Here is a 17,278-nt window from a genome sequence, read left to right as displayed (position 1 = left end):
AGTAGTGGCACCCACCCTGTGGAACATCCTCCCACCAGATGTCAAAGAGAAAAATAACTACCAAACTTTTAGAAGACATCTAAAGGCAGCCCTGTTTAGGGAATCTTTTAATGTTTAATAGGTTATTGTATTTTAGTGTTTTGTTGGAAGCTGCCCAGAGTGGCTGGGGAAACTCAGTCAGATGGGCAGGGTATAAAGAAATTATTATTATTATTATTATTATTATTATTAGAAGTGCAAAGCAGTTCCCTGCCCGTTAAATCTACTGGCCAAATAATATTGCCTTGGGCCTGATCACTATAGAAACCTTTCTGGGGCCAGCCATAGAAAATACCGGAAGCTGCAGAAAGAAAACCATGCTCTAAATTATAATGGGTCTTGAGTTGTGGCTGTGTCACTGCCCCAGACCATCGTATCACAATGACCTGAGCAAGATGTCACAACAGAAAATTAGTATCTCCTCAGGCTGAAATACACCAAGCACCATATGCAATTAATTTTAATGGAGCCTGCCTGGGAAGAGGGCACAGGAATGACACCATGGAGAAGCAACACACAAACCTTAGTGAGCCTTTTGGACCACACACAAGCAATTAGGCATAGAACTGTACACACTAAAGAACGAGGATAAAAGGAACCATTGCCGTCCTTGCTTAGCACTAGGGAATAATCAGTGCCTGAGAAATAAATAGACCCATATTCAGACTATATACTAATTAAATTAGTATACCACCCATCACAGTGCAGTTCACAACACAAAACACATGTATGTGTGCACAATTTTACTCCCATGGGAAGCAGCGGTGGACTCTGAGAGATGACTCCGGCTGCTTTGCCCCACAATGTTGCTGTGAAAAGATCATGGAGCACCCCTGGGAGGAAAAACAGGGCTACCCCGTTGATCTACTTGGGACAGTGATGTGCCCCCCCCAAATGCTCCTGGAAGGGTGTCCTTCCATAGAAACATTGTGGAGTGAAAAGACGATGGACATCACTAGGAGCACGGCAAATTCTTTCTGTGACAGCTAAACGGCTTCTGGGGGGGGGGGGAGAAGCCTCTTCTGCGTGCTACAAATCAAGTCCCATAGTCCTGAAATTTGTGAGAATTTTGCCAGTTCAGTTCACCCCTGAAAAGTGGGGAAAGTGCACCCCTACATTCACAGTGAGAAAATGGAGCTTGCAGGGTAGAGAGGAACCTTCAGAACAGCACTAGTTTTAAAACAGGCAATTCTTTGCTGTATTATGGGATGCTACCAAAACATACTGGAGCAGGAACCGGCAAGCCACTCCAGTATCCCTGCCAAGAAAACTCCATGGATGAAGACAACAGGCTTGCCTGGCGTGCTCTGGTCCATGGGGTCACGAAGAGTCAGACATGACTAAACGACCAAACAACAACCAAAACATACAGAAACATGTTGCATCCCAAAGCCAACAAGTTTAAAATAAAAATAAAAAACCAAACAGCATTACTTATTTTCACATGCATAATTTACAAGCACTGATCTCCACTCACTTGAAAATACGGGACACTTCCTAAGTGAGTTATGTACGGTACATTCTTGCTTTTCCTCACCTTTGAACACCACAATGGAGATCTCCCATCAGGCGCTATCCAAATGCGCTTTAGTTCACACAAGCCTGCAGGTGGACAAACCCTATGGGGCCAACGTGTCTCAGGCCCCCGAGAAGAGCTTTGTCCGCCCTGTAATCAATTACTTATAACTCTACCAGACATCTCACTCTCTGATCCCCCACACAAGCCATTAGATGTCATTTCCATGGTCTTCGGTGAAATATCACCCGTGTGTTTGCCTCTCTGGGCTTCTTTGGGAGGAAGAGCACAATATAAAACAAATAAATAAACAAACTTTATAAAATGTCCCCTAAGGAGGGCTTTTTTTCAGCTAGAACTCAGGTAGGCGCCATGCCATTATAAGAGAACAAGGGAGGCATTCTTGGTGAGTTCTGGCACATCTTTTTCTAGAAAAATAGCACTGCCTCTAACAATGAGGGGTGGGGGATAAATTCAATTCAGTTTGCATTTAAAGGTGAACCTATCTAATTTGCATTTTCTGAAGCAATACAAGAACTGAAACACAGCCATCCTTCAAAATTTGCAGTTCTCTAAATATTGCAGTGTAGTCCTTCAAGCTGAGTAATCTGTGTTCTCTCTCTCTCCATACATACATACATTGCGCACACACACACACTTGGGTAAAATGTTCATACGGATGCATAAATTACAAAAAATAACATATAGAAATGCATTACTAGGGAAACTGCTTTGCAAAAATGTGTATATTAGGGAAAAATTGCATACAAAACTTTATATTTAGGAATTATCACTAAAATGTTGATGATTATCATGTGAACTGAACATGAGAAAGTGAGGAAAACCAAAGAGAAATTGCAAGAGATAAAACTTTTCCCATTACTGCACTGCCATTCTAGGGAAAGCTTCACCTACCAAATTTCTGCCTGTCAGTGCTCCCATTGAAGGAACAGGCTCCCTGGGAGAAAAAGATAACACCTGTATGGAGGTATTTGTTGTAGACTGCAGTATCAGGATGCTTCTGTGTACATTTTCTTGTACACAGAAAGACCAGCAAGCTCACCTGCCAGTAGAATCAAACAGCTCTATTAAAAGGTCTTTCCCTTACCAGTCAAGTTCTTCAGTCCAAGTCGCCTGAGTCCAAAGCTACCATCCTTTTTGTAGTTAAGGAAGATGGCCAAGGCAGAGCGATCATAGAGTTTAGTTCCACGGATGATGCGCAGATTCTCCAGGGGAAGGTATTCAAATTGATTCAAAGCTACCAAAACATAGCCAGTGACTTCTCGGATAGACTGCAAGAAACAAAAACATAATTTATTTGCTATTTAACATTTCTAGACAGCTTTTTAAAAAAAAGAATTTACATTCTCCAAGGAGGCTTACAAAGCGTGCTAAAAACAACACAGCATTAGCATATCATTTAAAAACAGACTGAATTAATACAATTCCAGTCAATGGCAATCTATCCATAAAAACCTGTTGAAGCATTCCAACAGTCCCCTGTGTGAGGACTGCTATGATGTAGCCCCTAAACGCCAGCAAAGAAAGAATTAAATTGCCCCCATGAAATCATTCAGTGACTTTGGTACCATCACAAAGTAGAGAAGGGTCAAAGTCATTTGCACATAAAAGCTCCCAGGTCCAGTTCCTGGCATCTCCAGGCATGGCTGAAACCCTGAAGAGACTACCAGTCAGTGGACCTACATTACTGAGTAAGATGGACGGCTGATCTGACTCAGTCGGCAGCAGTCTGCTGTGCCCTCCCCCCGCCAAGCTCAAGACTTAAGAATAAGAGAGTAATTCACTTATGCAAACATAAAAAGTATGCCCAAACCATTGATTCAGATATCTGAACACACCGCCAATCAGTATATCCGAACAGCCAGAGTGTACTCACTTTCTTATTTGGGACTCAACCATACAGCAGCAAATAAAATGTTTTAAGTGCAATATACAATGTGACACAAGATGGCGATGGTGAGCCTTATGGAAAATTCAGTGTACCACACTGGTCAATTCATCAGCCACAACTTAGCCTCCAGATCCTAAATTGGATAAATTATCATTCATCATTTGGCACAGAACTGAATTCCCAAGTCTTCTGACTCTTTGCCATAACCCAAACCTAATGGTCATGATCATGCAAATATCACTCAGACCACAGTATTCATTTACAGAGCATCTGATGCAACTCAGCAGCTTAGAGATCTTTTCCTCTAATTTGCCTGGGAAAGAGCTACATTGTATTCATTTTTTGTATTTTCTGCCCCACTCCACCCCCCTGCTGTCTGAAAGCATCTTAGACGCAAAGTATTCAGGATCCACTGAGGTCAAAGATCCAGATTCTAAAGCAAATTTGCCCTATGCGGTTTTCTGACTCCGCTCATCCATGTGAATGTTAGAGAAATCCCACTTCCCTGCTAGGAGAAGATCTCCCTGGGGGCCGTGTGCTCAGTGAGTGAGGAGCAAAGAGAGGAAGCAGCTGCCTCCATGCCCCACTTGGACCTCCTGGGAGTATCTGGCTGGACCCTTTGAGAAACAGGTTCCTGAACCAAATGGACCCTGAAGCTCATCCAGAAGCGCTCTCTAACATTCCTGTCGGACAGCCTTGTCTTCAGGGCTGGCCCAACATATTTTACCGCGTGCGATGAAGGGTAAGATGATGCCTCGCCCCTATGCTGCTTTCAGAAGCTGATCAGACTGCTTGTTGAATTCTGGCAACAGCACATCACCTGGAGGGCAGCAAGGTAGCTTGTGGGACATAGAGCTGGCCACTTGGCATACTGCCCTCCAGCACCTTACTGCTGCAGCTCACTGCCTGGCAACTCAGAGTTATGAGTAGTGGTGGGGGAGGGGTGTCCATTGCTGTCCTAGCTTACCAGTCTTGTGGGTCACTGCTGCTTTCCAGGAGGGTGAGGAGCTCAGTACAGGGATCTCAGCATGTGGTGACAGAGCCAATCCAATTCTACCTTCCACTGAGCTGCCCACGTCTTGCCTCTTCCCCTCCAGGTAAGCAGCTGTGTTGGAAAGCCAGGAGAGCCACAGAGTGTCACCTGTGCCACTCCACCAGCTGCTACTGACTGCAAGATGCAGCAACAATGCCACCATGCATCACATGAGCAGAGTGACACAGGTGTGGCATCTGCCAGGATGTGTGGCCCGGTTGCCCCTCTCCCTGCTTGCCTGTGCAAGGGGCTCGCTCAACTATACTATGAGGTGGGTTGGGAGAAGGGATTCAATGAGACAGGCAGATTGCCCAAATCAGCAACAAGCAAGCATAGCTGCTTGGCCAAAGAGGACAAGAACACCTGGGAGGACTCATCATTGCTGCCCTCCTGCAACTGCTGCCTGAGGTGGCTATTTCACTCTGCCTAATGGTAGGGCTGGCACTGCTTGGCTTCATCCAGACCAGAAAACCCACAAAGCATATGACTGCATCAGAACATTTACAATCTCCATTGCAACAGACCTCGTTTGTAAATGCAGACAAGAAAATTAAAGCTTTTTGCCACATCAATGCCTCGGTTGTCTTTGAGCCTGTGTTTTCATCTGGAAAGGGCTGAGGGGGAAAGGCAGGGATTTTCATCTTCCAGCATTACTACCCACAGAAGCAAAAGTCAAGTTGCAGTTCTTCCACACCCTGAAAAGGATGAGCTGACATCTGAACTCTGAGCTTGTGAAGTGCAATCCTTCCCAGTTCCAAAAGACTTAATTCAAACAAAAGGTTGGTGACTGATAACTTCTGCTCTTTAAGATAAAGCTCCATCCATTTACACTTCAGGGGAAAATGCGCCACAAGCAGGATACTCTGAATCTTTTGAGCTGCTGAAGCTGTTGGAAGCAGCTCCTGCCCCTCCTGTCAGAGTGAGCTTTGGCGTGTACTTGAATGAGGCAACAAAGGGAGATGCTGAACCATCTGTTATCTCAGTGGCTTCCAATGTTTCTCTCCTGGCCAAAGAGCCTCTATCTAGATCAGGCTGAGGAAGTGAGAAGAGCGGCAAAGAGGGAAGGGGGGGCGGGTTCTGAATGGACACACCCTCACGTTGGACAGCCCTGCCTTGGCTTCTTTTTAGAGCAGCTGTGTTTGCATCGACAAGAATAACAAACTAATCGTTCCACCTGCGGCGGATGCAATTCAGTGATACTTTGGAGAGGGGAGGGGAGATTACTGCACTTCACTTTGAAGTCAGTCATCAAATCTAGCAGAAGGTTTGCCAGTTCTTCTAAAAGCAATTCATGTAAACCAAAGGCAGTGGGGGTGTGGGGAGACTCACAGCATATTTGGAAGCCAGATGGCAGGCAGTTTCATATATGAAATTGTTAATTAATAATTCCACAGAACCCAGTAGCCCAAATCTGTACCCACCAACATCAAATGAGTAAAAGACTTCATGGTCTAAAAAATAAATAAATGCCTTGCAAGGCTGCAGACCCAGGAAGCTGGGCCGAAAAGTAAGAGCTTGTCTGTAAAGAGCAGGGGTAGATCAGCCTTTTCCATTTGTGTCATGAGTTCAGGTATAAGTCTGTTCCAGTCCATTTTCTGCAGATTTCTTTAAAAAACAACAACAAACTGCTCAGAAAGACTATGCACCTTTTGTGTGTCCTTTTCCTAGAATGCTCATTTTTAAAATGTATTTCCTGCCCAAAAACACTTTGGGGAGTATGCTTTTCTATGTAATTTGCCTTCAGATCACAAGCTAACTTCAAACGATGCTTTCAGATCCTGGTTTGCAGGCCCAAACAAAGCATGGCTAGTAAGCTTGGCCAGGTTTGGATGAACAGGCAACCAGAACCTAGCTGAACTAACCATGGTTTAGTGCAGGGGTAGCCAACATGGTGCCCTCCACTTGTTGCTGGACTACACATCCCGTTACCACTGACCCTTGGCCATGTTGGCTGGGGCTGGCAAGACAGAGACCAACAACACCTGGAGGTTAAGTGTCCTATCCAAACTGGGGCATTATCTTGTAGTCCCCACAGGAACCCTATAAGGGAGGCCTTTGCCTTACCCCATAGTATAGCCTCACACCAGAACTCTTGGCAGAACAGAGAATTTGATTCCTGAACTATAGGGTGTCTAAGGTTCTATATAATGGAAGTTTCCATAGTTGCTTGCCGAAGGTAATTGGTGATTGACTATTTATAAGCCTGCAACTAATATGTAATTAAAATATAGAAAGGAAAAGCCAGATTAATGAACAGTAGATTGTTACCCCGAGTCCTATTACAAAGGATTAATATCAACACTGCTTTAAAAGTGGAAGGAATTGGGAGGCAGCTCTAACAAGCATTGCACACTATGCTTGTGACACAGCCAAATAACAAGGTTGTCCTTGACCCCAGGCAAAATGCAGCAAATTCCTAAGGCCATTGTTGAAGCTGGTGAGCATAAACACAATGTATATATAGATGCCCATGTAACAGCTCTCCAAATACATGAGAGAGAAAACAAGCGTGAACATCAAAGTAAGTTAGCAGATCAAAGAGGAATTTGTTAACATGCACTGAATTAAGTTTAGCTCTAACAGAAATGCCAGATCTATAGCAGACTGCTCTTGACTCTGCAAATTGAAAACCATGAAACTCTGGGGCCTGGTTCTCCCTGAGGTAGCAAACCTGTGTCTGGGCTTTTCAGCCCAGCAGGTGGGGGAGCACATGATGGGATGCTCTTCTGTGCAAAAAAAGAGAAAAACCCTCACAACTAACATGTCAAGGAGAAGCCAAAGGCTCTCTCCGACATGCTAATTTTTTTAAGTCAAACACACACCCTTCAGCGAGAACAAAGTTTGTTCTTAGCAGCAAAAACAACTGCTAACCAAATCTATATATATATGGATAGATATTAAAAAAAGAAAATCCAAAGTATATTGGAGTAGAATAAAACCTTGCGCAGAATATATATATTAATCATCTGCGCACCCCACCCCCATGAAAGGTTCCACTCAAGTATGACAGAAACATTTCTTTTAGTGGTTACTACAAACTTATATCCACTTAATTATACATTAAATACCCCCCCCAACATCTCTCATCAAGCCATTCCATCATGTGGAAAGATGTAGACCACAATTTCTGAACTCACGTGAACAAACTCGGCAAGGCTGCTATACTTAAACTGCAATCCTATCCACATTTACCCATGAGTTAGCCCCAATGATCTCAATACAAAGCTTAATTTTTAGTAGATGTGTAATGGAGTGCTGTAAGGCTTCATTTGTAAGAACACTTATTTGTCTATTTGGAATAATTTGTAGTCTGCTCCCCCCCCCAAAAAAGGAGATCAACGTGGAATATACTGAAAGCACTAAAAAGGCATTAAGGAGCAACAGCAAACAACAAAATTCAAAGCAGCCGAAAAAATCTAGCAGGACTCACAAACTTGATTAAAGAGAAAGGTTTTACCTTCCCTCCCAGTGAAGAAGCCATACTCAAGACTTTACTCAAGAGAAAACCCCACTGAATTTGATGGGAGCTGCAGTAAAAGTACAGGGCCGATCCAATGTTGTTACTAGGGAGCTCAGACTCACTGTACTTTTGAGTGTCTTCCTAAAATCTTGAATCTAGTTATTTTCATTTTGCCTGGGGGAAAGTTGGGATAGTCAGGGCAAGAAAGTTCTTTTTTTGCATTGCTGACCTTGCTCCCTAGAATTACTTTTTTCAGAAGAGATGCTTTTTCAGACAGAAACAGTCCACTTGTCAGCAGCTGGAAATGACTTTTGGTTGTGGCAAAAGGCTTGTTGCAGATGTGCAGTTTGGTGGCAAATTGGCCAAGGGGGAAGCTGACTTGCGTGGCAGATAAGGCATTGGGTTGGATCCTTCAGTAAGTGGGCATTTCCCTAAAAGGGTTCAAGAAGCGATGTTTCTGTCTGGGAGCCCACATGGGGGCTAATGGGCCATAGCAACCTTCCCAATGGCAGACCTGGTAGGGTTGCCACAATTTGACCCATGTCATGGGGTGAACCTCAGTCCAGGGTCACCTTAGCCCTCCAGTCAGGTGGGCTAGCTGATGCCATATTCATACGCAATGCCTTCACCAAAGCTTACTTACATCTGTAATCAATAAAAGAAGTGGCCTATTTAAACCCAAATACCGATGGTCTTCTGCCTTATTTTGCCTCTTGTCCATCTTTTCTGGGCTGTGCACCTCCTACTATTGGGTATGCAAGTAGATCTGCTGTATCAACTCTCAGTCTGGAGACTTTAGAACTAGATCTGCTATTCTTCAGCTCTTCAAGTCTTGTGTATTTTGTGATGTGTCAGAAATGTCCTTGTCTACCGCAAGCTGAGCCATTCTCCTGTGAATTCCTTTGGTGCTTGTTGCATCAAAAGATGTGGAAACTATAGCAGACAGATTGAAAATAGCATGAGTTGTCCTCTGCCTCTCTTTGCTAGGACAATAGTAACAGGAGATACACAGCCATTACAGTGAAGGAGAAAGAACTAAGGCATGGCAACAAAGTCTGACCATTTATGCTACATACACATGCTATGGACTGCTGATTATGAATAGCCAACAAAGTGAGTTTGCACCAAGGTGATTGTCATTAAATAGTATGGTGGGTAATAACTAACAAGTCGGTGTATATGGCTAATAATGGTTTCATATGGAACAAAGGACAGAGCTAAATGTTTTGTACGTATGAATACATGCAGGTGTGTGTTGGTGTTCACAAAGTTTCTGATCCTCCAGTACCTAGAGAGGACTATACATCAGCTCATGCCATACTACATACGTTACGGGCAAGAATCCATGATCAGTGTAATGTGTATGGGTTGCTCGTGCGTAAGTTGCCACCTCCCCAGGCTTTGTTGCCTTGCTAAACCTTTCAGTCTGGACAGCCCTTCACTTCGTGGCTGCCTCAGTCGCTAGCAGAATCCGTCAGTGGGCATTTCTTAAATCTTTTCCAACATAAAAGTTGTTTGACACCCAGTCTCCTCCTACTCTCTCTGCGCGGAGGTCTTCTGCGCAGGGTGGGCATGGGTAGCGGAGGACCCGTGCTCTCCCCGCTGGTGTCCGGTGAAGAGTCCTGGAGCCCTCTCGCCGATTCCCCCATTCCCCCATCAGCCCCTCTATATCCCTGGTGTTGCGCTGATTTGCTTCCCCATCTGCGGAGCTGCCTCTCTCCCTGCTGGGCCCTTCTCCAGCATCATTTGAGAGCCTTCCCTCCGCCTCTAGCTCCGATGTCAGTTCCCTGACAATCAGCAACTAGTTTTTATAGGAAATCATATGAAGAAAAGAATGTGGAATAGCAGGCGAGGGTCTCTTTTTCTCCCATGCTCTATCAAGTGGCTGGCTGCCAAGTCCACAACCTTCTTTAGCTTCTGAATCCAGTTACATTGGAGGAGATACAGCTACCCAGAGGCCCAGTTTGGACCATGGACTACCCGTTCAAGAGCCCTACTTTATGGCATAAAAACACCCAAAGTTCATATTGTTTGGCTACAGATACGAAGACTGGTGGCTTTTCATATTGATTCTTGAGGTCCTCTACAGCTTTTATTTTAATCCAAGCCGGATTCAGTCCTTGCCTTCCCTCCAACTGAACTACCATCCATTCACCCACCTGCCTGCAGCATGGCAGAAGGGTGGAGTCCCTCCATCCTCTCGTCCTTTGTAGAAAGGTAAGCAGGGAAAAGATGGGCAGAGGAGGGGGTTAGAGATTTGGGGCTTACAGGTGGGGGTAAAGGGGAAGCATCAATCCATTTTGACTCAGGATAAGCGGAGCTATTTTCTGAAGTCCGCTCACCTGCACTGGTGGGCAGTGTTGCAGCTAGGCTCTGGGCGCACAAGTGACCCAACAAATGGCTGCCGCTATTGGCCAATGCTGGCAGCCCTTGGACAGGCACTCCCCTGGCAGCGGCCCAACCAGCCCCTGGGGATGCTTGGGCCCGCTCTCAGGGATCATTAAACTGTGGTCTGCCCGGCAGTCTTTCCTATCTACTCTCTTGAATGGAGACAGAGAACTCACTCTAGTTATTATGCATATGGATATTATGTATTCATATATCTGGATCTTCCTTAATGTGATTCATTTGAAATAGTGCTTATTGCATATTTATGTATTTTTATTATGGTTTTTTTATTTTAAAAATATCTGTGGATACTAAGTCATATGTAAATGGAAAGACTAAATAATAATAAATTAGTGGTGATGATGATGGAACTTACAGTCACCAAGTTCAGAACAGATAAGAGAAATACTTTTTGAAACAATGCATACTATTTAATACATAGAATTTAGAACCAAATGAAGAAACTATGGTCTTAGACAAGTTTTTAATTATCATTGTTTTTCCAAATTTCCCTTCCTCGTGTCAACATGATCCCACAGTGGTTTTGTAGCAAATTCATGGAGCTCACATAAGCCTACCATTATTAGACAATATGAGTAATGAGAACTTCCATGCTCAGAGGAAAACATCCTCACCCTGATAACAGGGTTGGTGACAAACACACCTCAGGGTCATGTATTGCCTTCCTGCTCACCTGTGAGCTGCCTGGAGGTATCCAGTTGTCCACTGTGGGGAAAAGAATGCTGTACCTCATTGTCTATTCTTGTATTATTCCAAGCACAATTGAGGGAGCCTTGTGGGGAGGGGGATGAAGCGGGGTCATGCCTCAGTATGAGTCTCATCCGAAATTCCTTATTGCATGGCTTGGGGTTTGAAAGTCTTTCCTAAGATTTGGCTGCAATTACGGCCTGCTTGATGGTGAAGCAAAGCAATTCAGAGCTTGCCACTTTTATACTGCTATCTTCTCATTTACTTCCTTGTTAAAGTTGGCCTTGAAATCTTACTGGCGGTGCAAGCTATGCAGAGCCATTCTGTTCTGCTGATGCACTGACACCAGACGTCTTCAAAGCTATATTTCTGCCTAACATTCACACCCCTCTTTCATGATACCACTAGGTCAAAAATCAATAAGAAAACAAACTCTCTGTTCACCAATTCCCATAATAAGCATAGAATGGCCAGGCTTTTTTACTTTTTCTTTTTAGAGCATTTGGAGTCTGAAGCAAGCCCAATAACAAGTCAATGATTTAATGCATGTTTTTAAAGCATTCACATTTTTTTCTGGAAGTCAAATAGCAACACAAGTATTTATTATTATTATTTTTAATGAAAGGCTCATCCTGTTTAACAGCCATCGTGTTTGGTGTTTCATGTGGCAGATTTTTTAAAAAGAAGATATTGCCTTTAAAAACAAGTCTGTTTTCTGGTTCTATAAACTGGCATCCAATTCATCTGGCATATGTGTGCAGCAACCGTAAGAGGTAATTTTTACTGCCTTTCCTAGGTGCTTAACATAAATCATTCTGGAGAGATTGTTACTACTATCATCATCAGTATTAGCCTCATTTGGGTGTTACAACAGGGCCACGTGCACTGGCCCTGAGCCCACCATTGAATCTCTTGTCAACCTCTCTCTCTCTCTCTCTCTCTCTCTCACACACACACACACACACACACACACATACACGGCCCATGTAATGGTGGATTGTCATAAAGAGGAAGCTAGCTGAGCACACACAACTTATCCCTGGGATTTTAAACCCTGCACCATCATATCATTTAACTTTGTTGAAAAAAGTAAACATTTCAACAGATCCAAAAATTCATCATGCACCATAGAATCATAGAATCATAGAGTTGGAATAGACCACAAGGGCCATCGAGTCCAACCCCCTGCCAAGCAGGAAACACCATCAGAGCACTCCTGACATATGGTTGTCAAGCCTCTGCTTAAGGACCTGCAAAGAAGGAGACTCCACCACACTCCTTGGCAGCAAATTCCACTGTCAAACAGCTCTTACTGTCAGGAAGTTCCAGCAGGACCAATCCAGCAAGAGAAGGCATCCCCAACCTTCGGCTCTCCAGATGTTTTGGACTACAATTCCCATCATCCCTGACCACTGGTCCTGCTAGCTAGGGATCATGGGAGTTGTAGGCCAAAACATCTGGAGGGCCGCAGGTTGGGGATGCCTGAACAAGAGCATCAATGCAATGCACAAGTGCACAATAGATGCAGTTTGCCTCCTAACAAAGCTCAAGAACTATGCAGTGCTCAAGGCTTGCAAAGGTGCAAGATATGTGTTATGTGCCATGTAACAGAATAAAGTAGATGAGGTGAAACATGAGAGCAACTGTGATAATAACTTGGTAAGTCATCATCTTGCTAGGGTTTAAATTTAATTTAATGCCTAACAAAAACCATGTTGTGTACAAAAATATACTGGGTACATCACTTGTCCATCTGATATACAAGTTACTCATACAAATGTGCAGGCTTTTTGAAAATATAAAGTGTTAATTCAGACTCAGGAGCAAGAGGAAGTCTCTTATTAATGGGTCAATCACATGGTTGAGCAACGATCCAATATCCAAGCATGATTTGTCGGAGCCCCATCTTGGCACTATTATCCATGGTGCCTCTCATTCAGAATCCAGCACAAACCACCGTTGTCATAATGTATGTTGAGTAGTCAAGTGCATGTCTGGATGCATTTGGTTTCCTTAAGAAAGACTACAGCTGCTAATGAAAAGATCTCAACTCCCCAGTGCTCTCTTGTCAAGGAGGAGAAATGAAGTTCAGAAGAGCATGACAGCAGCTGCCACCCAGGCTGCAAAGCAGATGGGAAGGTACAGTCAAGGAAATCAGAGTCAGAGGTGGCTGCTTTCCTGACTTGTCTTGTTAGATTTGTTGCTTTTTTGAAGGGAACACATGCACAAAATAAAGCAATGGAATAAAACACCAACAAAAAGTTTTTAATATATATCAAACCTGATGAATGTAAAATGGAGCAAGCTTGATACCTAACTGGATACCTGGATATGCAAGAGAAGCCATATATACATTCATATACATACACAGCATTTTGCATGCAACAAATGCACTCCTGGAAGGTGCTATATTATGTGAGGCGTTAAGACCAGGTTTGCTTTTTTAAAACAATGCTTCCTTTCACAGATATAAGCAGAAGAGGTATGTTCCCTCCCAGCGGCGTGTCAAGGGCAAGGCCTTACAAATATATGTAGATCAGATCTCCACAGAACCGCTCCTGTCCCCCGGCACTTGACATAACATGTGCAGTGGGTCTGCTACTGCCTGCTCCCTGCTCGCTTTCTTTGGCGAACTGACAGCACAGCTGGACATTTCGCTACGCTGCCATCCGTGCCTAAGATATGGTATCCACTCAAGTGGTCTCTCTAACGAGGGGAAGAAAATGCTGCTTTTTCAGATGCATTAATTGTTATTTCCACTCTCTTCACACATCGCATCACATCCTCCAGCGCCCCGATACCAGGGTTTACTACCCAGAGCCTGCCATTACACACTACTAAGATCTCTGTCCGTCTGCTGTGTTCATTCACTGCCCAGGAGCCCTTCCTTTGCTAATCTAAAAGACAAAGGATGTTTCGGGGGGGGGGGGCTGCATTGCATACTAGAAAAATGCAAATGGGTCAAGTTGCAACGTGGAACGATCCTGTTTAGGAGCACAGCCACTCTGCTCCGTTCCCTTTTCTCCCTCCCAGTTTTCTGTCACTCATCGTTCTGTGTCCTTCTATAGATTTTGGGTTTTCCCTGAGCCTGCTAATATGTGAGCCTCTTATTATGCGTGGAAGGTGCAGTTTTGGCTACATATGGATTTGTACTCAGATAATCCAGTTAACTATTCGTATTATTATTATTTTTAAAATAATTTTTATTAACCGGCCAATCAAATCAAATTAAATCACATCACATAAATTCCGAATTACAAAGCCGAATTTTAAATTTTATTGGGGGGACCCATATTTCAAGATCCGAAGGGGAATTCTGATCATCTTCTTGCTGCTGTGTTAATGTCCCAATCAGTCCAAACAGAGTTCATAAATCTATCCCATCTTATTTTTCCACATCACATCTTGTTCATATATTTTCTCTTTTTTCTTTATGATCTCTTCTGATAGTCTCCTTAAGCCGATAAACACCAATATTAATCCTGTGTGAATTTTTCCGTTCTTCCAATCCTCAAATCGAGATGGTTCCCATATACCATCACCTTCATAGATAACATCGCTCTTTCCATCATTAATCTTGCAAAACTGTCGCTCTTAAGTCCCTCTGAGGAGTTTCACCTACAATATAAAAGCAGCTCTATTTCTCTTTTTCTCCTCCCAGACTCAAGACCTCCGACAGAACTTCCCAATATGGCGACGGCCTTTTTAACTGTGTCATTCCACGCTCTTCTTAAAACATGCGTTGATTCAAAAGTTTATCTCCACACAGTCCACAGCTTAAGTCCTTAAAACAACATTTCTGACTCGTGAGGGGAGGGGATTCTTGTTTAATCACATAAAGAAAGAAAGGAAAGTTTTTCCCCCCCTCCCCCATCAGTCATTTGCCATACCGTATATTGGCGTATCTTTACATGATTTATTCTTGTCTTGTTTTATCAGAGATCTCTTCTCTTAGCAGTCTTTACTCCCCCTCCTTCCTTGAAATATGTGCATTCCTTCATCCAAATTGTTTCTTTTGAAGTTCTTGCAGCTAGTGGCGCAGATCAGGGACGGCGTCCAGGAGTGCCGGAATCCCACAGGAGGGCTTTGTGCCTAGTGCCCCCATCCCCACAAATTCGGGGGTGGTATAGGGCACAGCAGGCAAGGGCAGTCCCCCCCACCATCCTGGGGGGGGTAGGGAGGCTAATTACTCCCATCATAGCCTCCAAATTACCTCGTGTGGGTCGGAGAGATGTTATTGTCAGCCATCTTCCAATGCGCCCTCTAGTGGCCCCCAGTTAACTATTCGTATTAGGGCTCCACGATGTTATCTCAGCATCTGAGTTTTTTTATGCTAATGCTGTAAGTTGCCAGAGATCTTTTGTTACAGTTGGCATACAAATAATAATGTATATAAACAAATGTCATATGCCCTCAATCAGCCAAAACAGAGAGGTTCAATCATCACTGGTTTCCTTATCGCCTTCTAAACAACTGTGTCAATAATAATAATAATAATAATAATAATAATAATAATAATAATAATAATTTATTTATACCCCACCCATCTGGCTGGGCTTCCCCAGCCACTCTGGGCGGCTTCCAAAAGGATATTAAAATACTATAAAGATTATCAAAAACAGTTAAAAACACAAAATAGCAAGGCATTTAAAGCAAAGCAAAAAATCAGCATTCACAATGTTAGAAGAAATAAATGCCCAATTGTCTTACTTTAAAAAAAGAAAGAGAGACTGTGGCTCTTGCTGCATGGGGGGGGGGAGCAGTTGTGAAGATGAGCTCCTTTACTTATGGGATCACCTAAGCCCAGGTGCCCAGCTGAATGCTTTGATCGGTGGAAGGGGCACTGTTAAGGTACCACATTATACTCGTTCCACAGGCGTCTTTTAGTGTGGCAGCACCTGCACTTCGGACCCCCTCCCTATAGACTCAGGCAGCCGCCTTCATGGTCCTCTTTTTAGAATCTGCTTAAAACATTTCTGTCTAAGCTAGCCTATGCAGACACGTAGATGCTGATGGGTTTTTTAAAAATTCCTTTCACTGCTATTTTAATTTATATCTTTAAAATGTTTTAAACTGCTTTTAATGTTTATTGTAAACCACTTAAGAAGTTTTACTACAATCAAGTGGTATATACATATACTGTTAAACAAACAAAATATGAAGTGTAATAGATGCTACTATCAAGAAGCCAGTGAGAATTTTTTTTTGGGGGGGGAGAGAATCTGACAGTGAGGAATAGATGAGGAAGGTGTTTTACCTTATGATCTTTAATTGCTCTTTGTGTACAAGACGGAGTGAAATGGTAACAACTAAGAGGGAATTTTACCTTCTGTTCAGAACAACAGATCAATGGACAATTAGGGAAGTAGATGTTTCTCCTGAACTCCACAGGGATTTATTTATTTTTTACCAAAAGCCCTTTAAGGAAGAATAGCCTTGTGCTTAAGACACCAAATGAGAACGGGGGGATCAATTTCCAGCTCTGCTAGAATAAGCGTATCACGAGACCCTGAATGTGTTTCACAGCCTCAGCTGATCCTGATGAGCAGCAGAGTAACTACAGCCTGAGATTGGAACTACATCTTACATTAAACACAGAGCTACTGTCCAGAACAACTACTGCACATTTAATCCCCTCCCTCCTTCAGTAACGTGTTACCCTTGTAAAAACATATATAGAACCCCATCACCTTTTCAGGTTCTGAGTGGAGGAGGCAATTTTGAGTAGGAAAAAGAGCTTAAGGAGGAGGAAAGTATTATCCACTGTTTGTCCTGCCAGTCTTCCGCTCAAGATTGCAACCTCTCAATGCTGTTTTCAATTTAAAATTGGGGGTGCAGTAGTGGAGAGAGATGTGCATTTACATGTAAAGTGCAGTTTGTTCTAATTGGAGGAGGGAGCGGGAGTGTCTAAGGCTGCAGTGCTAAAACTAGTTACTAAGGGAGTAAGCCCTATTGAACAATACAGGAGTTATGTCTAAGATTGCATAAGACTGAGGGTCATGTCTCATTGTTCTAGCTGGATGAGCAAATTGTGCTGTATCATGTAATATATATATTGTGCAATCAAACCTGTATGCGTTGAGCATATGTACCTGCATTTGAAAGTAAAACATTTCACACAGGTTAACAGAGCATTTGTGACATTGAAGAAACAGTGCCCTATGTGATCTAAATTCAAGCGAAAGATTCAGACGCTTGTCAAAACTTGTGCATTGTCTCTTT

The 17,278-nt window shown here is 43.3% G+C and overlaps 1 protein-coding gene across 4 annotated transcripts in view; it reads right to left on the bottom strand.

Moving 5' to 3' along the window:
- Nucleotides 1–17,278, bottom strand: part of ERBB4 (erb-b2 receptor tyrosine kinase 4) — an 873,292-nt gene that overhangs the window by 402,435 nt on the left and 453,579 nt on the right. For all 4 annotated transcript variants that reach the window (XM_082228041.1, XM_082228042.1, XM_082228043.1 and 1 more), the window contains exon 3: nt 2,664–2,847. In XM_082228041.1, the coding sequence (XP_082084167.1) occupies nt 2,664–2,847 (184 nt within the window). The remainder of the gene's footprint in view (nt 1–2,663; nt 2,848–17,278) is intronic.

The sequence above is a fragment of the Podarcis vaucheri genome (assembly GCF_965113315.1).
Source record: "Podarcis vaucheri genome assembly, chromosome: 1".
In the NCBI taxonomy this organism is placed as follows: domain Eukaryota; kingdom Metazoa; phylum Chordata; class Lepidosauria; order Squamata; family Lacertidae; genus Podarcis; species Podarcis vaucheri.
This window is presented reverse-complemented; position numbering and strand designations above follow the sequence as displayed.